Source organism: Kryptolebias marmoratus, linkage group LG11 (genome assembly GCF_001649575.2).
Source record: "Kryptolebias marmoratus isolate JLee-2015 linkage group LG11, ASM164957v2, whole genome shotgun sequence".
Classification (NCBI taxonomy): Eukaryota; Metazoa; Chordata; class Actinopteri; order Cyprinodontiformes; family Rivulidae; genus Kryptolebias; species Kryptolebias marmoratus.
In genome coordinates this window covers 26,525,899-26,533,727 of record NC_051440.1, presented here as the reverse complement: position 1 = coordinate 26,533,727, position 7,829 = coordinate 26,525,899, and the positions used below count along the sequence as shown (strand labels likewise).

At 43.3% G+C, this 7,829-nt stretch overlaps 1 protein-coding gene across 1 annotated transcript; it reads left to right on the top strand.

Moving 5' to 3' along the window:
* The first annotated feature begins 891 nt into the window (after positions 1 to 891).
* Positions 892 to 4,722, top strand: lg11h11orf49 (linkage group 11 C11orf49 homolog). The gene is made up of 9 exons (XM_017441868.3): positions 892 to 1,070; positions 1,156 to 1,258; positions 1,728 to 1,858; positions 1,956 to 2,040; positions 2,196 to 2,281; positions 2,572 to 2,779; positions 2,875 to 2,984; positions 3,310 to 3,373; positions 3,865 to 4,722. The coding sequence occupies exons 1-9, from the start codon at positions 1,028 to 1,030 to the stop codon at positions 4,031 to 4,033; spliced, it is 999 nt and encodes a 332-aa protein (XP_017297357.1). The 5' UTR covers positions 892 to 1,027; the 3' UTR covers positions 4,034 to 4,722.
* The last annotated feature ends 3,107 nt before the right edge of the window (positions 4,723 to 7,829 follow it).

Genomic DNA, 7,829 nt, shown 5'->3' with positions numbered 1-7,829 from the left:
AACACCAACTTCTGGTGTGTCACCACTAAATATGTCCAACTTGTTGTACCTTTTTCAAACAACTCCAAGGGCGGAGAGACAGAGGAGGGCGGAGACCGGGACATCACCTCGGCTACAGCCGTTTCTTACAATTGCTTTAATCATAAGAAGAATAAAAACAGACAAATAACACTTTAAAACCCACGGAAGTCTGGATTTTCTCTGTGCGCTTTTACTTTTCTTTCATTAGCGATTTGTCTGATGGTTTTCCTGTTTTGTCGCTACACGTTGTCATTGATTGGCTATATTTGAATTATGCTACGCCCATAAGTTGTATATTCTCGTCGCTGATTGGACTAGAGCAATGTTGCTCATTCTGTGTAGAGACCTGATTTGTCTGATTTAAAATATGAAGGCTGTTGGTTATTTCAAACACAACCGCTTTGACTGGCCACATGTTAATTTTTATTACACTTTTATACAATTATTTTAATGAACTGAAAAGCTGCGGGACAGATGGTTCATATTTGACTCTCTGCAATGTGCCCAAATCATCAGCCCTCCACCACCGTGCTAACAGCTGGGATGAGCTGTTTGATTTTCTACAGATGTACTGCTGTGCATTATGGGTAAACATCTGTACTTTGGCCTCTGGTGTCCAAAAGACAGTTGCAGAACACAAATGAAAATTACTAATAGAAAATATAAATTTAAAAATATCTATCTATCTATCTATCTATCTATCTATCTATCTATCTATCTATCTATCTATCTATCTATCTATCTATCTATCTATCTACAACAGTTTGAAGAAATAAAAAATAAAAATGAGTTGCAGTGATAATTTGTTTGTTTTGTAAAAACTTTGTTTTCAGAGCGGAACCATTGTTCGCCTCGCTGTCCGGGACGGGGGACTGTAATAACTGTAGCTCACAACATCCGGCTGTTCCTGCCGCAGAACGAAAACCCGAACCCGAACCGTTGTCAGAAATTACCCAGGTGGTTTGTGTCTGTTTCTGATCTTCTTCCCGTCCGGACCAGCAGAACCATGAGCCGTCTGAGTGCCGCCGTCCCGGCCCAACGGTACCTCGGTAGGTTCCGACGACTGAGCCGCTCCTCGCACCTCCCGGTTCCGCTCGGCTCGGTTCTGTTCATGTGTGTCGGTGTGTCTTTCAGCGGACAGCCAGGTTCTGTTCTACCTGAACGATGCTGTGACCCAACTCCTGGAGCACAAGGACGAGTACACCCAGTTCGGCCTGGTTCGGTACTTCGCCGAGTAGTAGGTCCAACATTCAGCCGAACCGGGTCCGGACCGGCTCAGACCCTCCACATCAGAAAAACAAGAATCATTTATGGCTCAATATTAAATGTTTTAATCCTGAATTAATTGATCAGATTTCCTGAAATAAATATGAGAAATAACAGTTATTTTTTCTAATGTGGATTAAATACTGAAAAGAGTAAAAAATTATGCTACAAAACATCAGTTATTAAACCACTTTTCACTCATTATCTATAAAACAAAGTAATAAAATCTGATTGAACTAAAATTTAAAATCACTTGTTGGTTCAGTTGAAGTTTAATTTGTTTTTGGGTAAAAAGTTTTTTGATCTTTGCTGTTTTCTTATTGCAGCACTGAGAAAATCCTGAACACCAGTTCAGTTATAGATTATTTAAATGAACATCAAACTGACAAATCAACAACATCTCTGATCTGAGCGTAGATTCGGTTCCTGTTTGTTTGTAGTTTCAGCAGCGTGAAGAACAGCAACCACGTCCTCTTCAGGGAGTTTAACTACATCAGAGCCACGCAGCACAACCGGGCGTCCTTCATCCGGGTCTTCTGGAGGTGCTTCAGACAGATCGGCAAGAGTGGAGGTGAGAGCACAGCTTTTACCAGCCAATCAGTGAGCAGACAGATGTTTTCAGAGGGACGACAGGTCTCTGAAGGATTCGTGTTTCTGTTCCGTTGCAGAGCTGCTGTCGGTGCTGGAGTACCGCTCCCTGCTGCAGCTGCTGTGTCCGGACTTCCCTCTGGAGGTGGTGCAGAGCACAGCCAGGTCAGCAGAATAAGTGGAAGTGCTTCACTCACACCTTTAAAAACACGTGTGGCTACCTGAGCGTGGCGTTTACTGGAAACTCCCGTGGTTCAGTATCACACAGGAGAGTCCAAAGAGTCCAAAAAGTGAGGATCAGTTCTTCTGTCGTTCTGCAGGATCGTTCTGATGGACGACGCCACCGACTGCCTGATGTCCTTCACTGACTTCATTTATGCCTTCCAGCTGCAGCTCTACTACCAAGGTAACAACACGCTCAGCTGACTTCTTTATTTTTTATCAAGTTAATAAGAAGTGACATCCTGTTGCCTCTGAGATGAGTCAGGTGTTGCTCGTCGCTTGATTCGGACCGGAATCGTTTTTTTAAAAGTTGTTCTGAAGGAGAACCCAGCTCCCCCATTATCTAGATCTAGATATGCTGACTCAGCACTAAATGACTTCTGAGGCTTTCCTCTTTCTACTTTATTTATTTGGTTCAGTTTTCTGAGGAAAGTGATAAAATCAATAAAACGCTGTTGTTCTCTGTGTCTGCAGAGTTCTTGGACGGCGTTCTGCTGATCTACCAGGACCTGTTAGCAGGGAAAAGCCCCAACACCGTCATCGTCCCCACGTCCACCTCCGTGGAGCAGCTCCTGTCTGCGGCGGCGGAGGAGAACGAGAAGGAGGAGCGGCAGCAGGACGGCGTGGAGTCGTCCACCCTGTCTCAGTGCGTGGACGCCCTCTGCGAGCGGTTCAAGTGCAGGTGAAGCGTTCAGACGGCTGCGTGCTGACAGCTCAGACTTCACCGATGAGTCCAACATGTTTCAGTGTTTCTGTGTCCCGTCTGTGTCTGTGCAGCCATCCGTCCACAGCGTGCATGAAGGAGATCCTGGAGCAAACTGATAAAGTGTCTTACTTCAGTTTCCTCATGAGTCTGAGTAAACATGAGAGCATCAACCAAACCATCGGTGGGTTCAACAGGACGCCTCGTCTCAGATCAGTCCTCAGTGAGCAGAGTAGCACACACAGCTGACTGGTTCTGATCCGTGTTTCAGAAACAGTCTGAACCGGTCCAGGCTGGTGAAACGCCTCAGAGAAGCTGCAGGCTTCCTGTTAGGTGTATTGTGTTACATGTTTAAGGTTGAAGGCAGGGAAAGTTACAGAAAGTACTGGTTCTGAGACACAACAGAACCCTGCAGATGTTTGTTTCTTTACACATCAGAATCAGAAGGGATTTATATTTAAATCCTGAAGTCTAAAACCTCAGATTTTCTCTGGTTTTGTTTCATGCAGGAGCGTTGCCCAGTAAGGCGGAGGTACTGATCGATCCTGAGATGGACCAGGAACTGGACAAACTGTAAGAACTCACAAACACAGCTTCACTGAGTGGAGACTCATTCAGAAGGTCTCTGCTCCTCCAGTTTTAAGAAACGTTTCTCTCAGAATAATCAGAGTTGTTGTCGTCGGTCTTCAAAGGTACAGCAGTTTATTGGACAGAGCTGCTGCTCTGGGTCCTACCTGCCTTCTTCGGTGGGTTTTATTGGACAATGTCCACGTTTAGTTTTAGGAAACGCAGAATTATTATCAGACGGTGAAGACAAACAGGAAGGCTGTGAACGAGAACCTGTTGAAGTTCAGGGTGTTAAAGAAGAGCCTCCTGAAGCTGGTAAATCCATCTTCTTTACCTGCTTCTCCTCTGCGGGTCACAGGGAGCTGGTGTCTGTCTCCAGGTGTCCCTGTGAGAGAGGCGGGGGACACCTGGAGACAAACAGCTATTCACGCTCTCACTCCCAGTTTCAGCAGCTTTCTGCATTCTAGCTTCTTGTGTTTTTGTCTGAACGGATCCAGAATCGCTCAGATCTCCGTCAGCCCCAGCAGCAACAGCAGCGGCAGCGCCGTGGGGGCCCTGAAGGAGGCGCCGAGGAGGGCGTCCCCCCGCAGGAACGTCCACCACCGGAGGAGGATGGAGGTGGAGAGCGACGGCTCCACGGAAGAGACCGACTCCTCTGAAAACTGACCTCTGACCTGCTCTCTGGACCTCGGGTCAGAGGTCAGAGGTTCCTTCAGACCTAAATATGGACTCATGTTTGTTTGTTTATAAAAAGGGACAGAGGACATTAGGGAACCCGATTTGTCCGGTAAATGTGTCACCTGATCCTCTGAGGGGGACAGATGAGTGTTACTTAATCCAACAAGTTCCGTCAAACAAATCCTACAGAAACTGTCAGCTGCAGTCAATCCTGATCACTAACAGGAAGTTAACAGGCCTTGTCAAAATAAAAGACCTTGTAGAACCTTCAGTTCCACTTCTGGACAGTTTTAGGTGAATGTTTGGATAAATTTTAAGCTGTATGTTTAATTTTTACCCTTAAAGGATCAAAGAAAAAAAACAAAAAGTCAAATTTGTTTTTAAAAATGATTTAAAGTGTTTGAGTCATTTTCTCCTGAAGAACAGATCAAATAAATCCTTCTGACGTCAGATAGGTGGTCTGATGAGTGGCTGGGTGTTTAAAAATATATCAATAAATGTGAGAAAAGCTTTATTTATTTATTTATTTTCTTCCTAAATGTTTGATGTAAATAAAATGAATTTAAACCAGTTGGATAGCTTTAAACCCCTGCTGCAAAGGTCAAAGGTCAGACAGCAGCTGGTGGATTAATGAATGTTTTCACTCTGAGGAATAAAGATTTCCCTGAAAACTTTAAGGTTTCTGTGTTTTGTATCGACTGGAGTCCTGAAACAAGGTTTAAAACTTTAAAAATGTTTTCTTTGTTGTGCAAAAATAAAATCAGGACGTCTTTGTCCATCACTTTAAAACATAAGACTTAAGTAATAAAACAGTCAGGAGTTATAAAAAGTATCTATGAGCTGAAACTCAAACCCCCACCGTGTCCTCACCTGCAGCATCGGGTCTCTTCAGGTCCGTCTCCAGGATCCTGGTCCATCTAACATGGACTTTGAGTCCCGTCTTCATGTCCAAACGTCTGCAGCTCCTTCAGGTTGGTGCTGGTTGTGTCCAACGATCCTTAAATCAAACCAGAGTTTTCCTGCTTCTCCTCCATGAAGCTTCTCGTGGTCCTGAGGACAGGTCCTCCATGTCCCAGCTCTTCGTCCTCCTGGATGTCCCTCTGATTAATGTCCTCCATACCCACTCTGTGGGTTTTGGAGGACCTTCTCCTGGCAGGTATGCTGTGGTGACATCATCTGTCTCTGTGGGACGTCTAACCCAACCCTGATGATGTCTTCTCTGTCTCTGATCCGTGTGGAGAGGTCCTTGGTCTTCATGATGTCTTTTTATGGTGGTGGATCTGACTCTGGGTTTGGATCCTGGTTTGGACCCTGGTTTGGATCCTGGTTTGGACCCAGGTTTGGATCCAGGTCTGGACCTAGGTTTGGACCCAGGTTTGGATTTTGGTTTGGATCCTGGTTTGGACCATGGTCTGGACCCAGGTTTGGACCCTGGTTTCAGGTTGACCAACAGCACAGAGACAGATTAAAGCTGCAGATCAAACGGAGTTTCTGACTTCAGCCGTTTATTGACAACAACCAGCATCAGTTCTGCATCAGTTCTGAGCGTCTCGTCTTCAGCTTACATTAATATCATGCGGCGGGCAGCGTTCCACCCAGAGACAGCGAACAGTAAGACAGACAGACAGGATTTATACAGGACGTTTCCATGGTGACGAGTTCTGGACACGTAGAACCTCACATGTGGAACAAAAAAACAAAAAGGACACTTTCCAGAGGAGCAGTTTAAGGTGGTGCGTGTCAAACGGTTGCCATGGAAACAGACTCAGAGACCCCGCTGCGGGTCATGAAGTGAATAAATGTTTAAGATTGTTGCTAATGGTACAATTTGGCAATAGCTCTCAGAAATAAATACAGATATCAGAATAAATCCAGTTTTTCTGAAGCTGCTTCAGTTTGTATCGTGGGAAACAAGCAGTCAAGCTTTTAAAGCTGACCCGTCTCCATGGCAACTGTCAGGCGAAACCGGCCACGTTTCCATGACAACCGCCTCAGGTGCACCGAGTCACCTGGAGCTACGGTCCTGGTTCGGTTCAACAGAAAACAAAAAACAGGCACTGGGTCTCAAATATGAAACATTTAAATAAACTTTTATCTGCTCAGACGGAGTCCTGCAGGGACTGAAGCGGCCTCCAGGGGGCAGCGCAGCCTCCAGGCTCAGATATCAAACCTAAAAACTGCTCCTTTCTTAATTTTATCTTTTTGGTTTTAAGTCCTAAAATGTTTTTACTGTTATTCTTTCTGAAACCTTGGTTTTTCATTTTACGGATTTCTTTTAGTTTTTTTTTTTTTTATATTTTTGTTGTTGTTTTCCAGTTTGTAGCTGAATTTTCTTTAAATGTTCTCTAAGTTGTATTTATTTAATAAGCCATTTTTTCTGACATTTAAACTTGTTTCTAAAATATATTTCATGTTTCACAGTTTTGTTGTTGTTTTGCTTCTCGGGCCCAAAATAAACAAAGTAAAGAGTATTTCTGTTGTTTTATCAGCAGGTCTGAGTGAAGCAAACACGCTGCCTCCTCCTCCTCATCATCATCATCATTAATAAAAGCTTGGATCTGAGCAGATAGAAGCAGAAAAAGGCCTCAGCCTGAAGAGACACGAACACTCGGCTGCAGAAAGACGAGCTTCCATCAGGTCCGTTTGGTCTCAAACACGTGAGGTCGCTCACGTTTGGAAGAAAAAGGAAAAGCAGCAAAAAGAAATGAGGCACCGTCACCTTTCAAACAACAGATTGTCAAATCTAAAGGTTAGAAAATACATCTTTAAATGTCTGCAAACATGAATGTGTGCAAAGAAACGAGCAGGTCCAGGCGGGGCTCATGAAGTCCTTCTTCACCTCGGAGGAGGATGAGGATGGATCGAGTTTAAACATCCGTTTGTTGCTTTAAAGAAACAGAAGAGTCTACTGCACATTAAAATTCATCCACAATTCAAAATATTCAGATTTTAGTTAAATTTTCTTTAGAGATTAAAAATCCTGATTTATTTTTTTTTTTCCATTTCTTTTAATTTTGAAGGAATTAAAAAAAAAGCTGCAGATTCAGTTCTGTGGGACTTTACAGAAAATATTTATAATTTCATAGAAACACCTGTAAGTTACAGGATATTTGAAGTTTAGTTAAATTTTTCTAATAAAATCTGATGAAAGTTTGAGGAAATGAGGTTTTAATTACAGCCAGTCCTGCAAACATGTCAGGGATTGATTAGTTTTAATTTATCTGATTATTTCTCCATTTAAATAAAATATGAAGAAACTGGACGGGTGTTTGCCTTTCTGTGACTGTCTGAGAGTTCCTGGTCTCCAGAGGATGATCCCTAATGTTTAATTTGGTTTAACTAGTTTTTTTTTAACTCTTAAAATGATTTAATCTCCTTAGGTTGATTTAGAGGTGATATTCTGTTTGTTTTTGTCCATTTTGAGGGTTTTTTGGGAACTCTGTGATTGTTTTTCTCCTTAAACTGTTTGTTGTTGCTTTATTATAGGTTAAAGAGTTACGATTAATGCTCCTTGTGTAGTTTTAACTATAATATCTATTTCTGGTTACATGAAAATAAATAATATTCAAGACTGTTTGGGCCGTTGGTTCTGGTTCTGGTTCTGTTCGTCCACACAGGGAGTCACACGGTGACACAGCCAGAAACAGAAGAAAGATCCACCATGCACAGAGGATATATCGGTGGTCCTGTCGGGGTGTAAGACCAGGCTTACATGCAGGGACTGAGTCTTCGGTTCATCACTCGATGAAGATGTCCTCCGTGGGACAGGAGTATCCGATGTGCT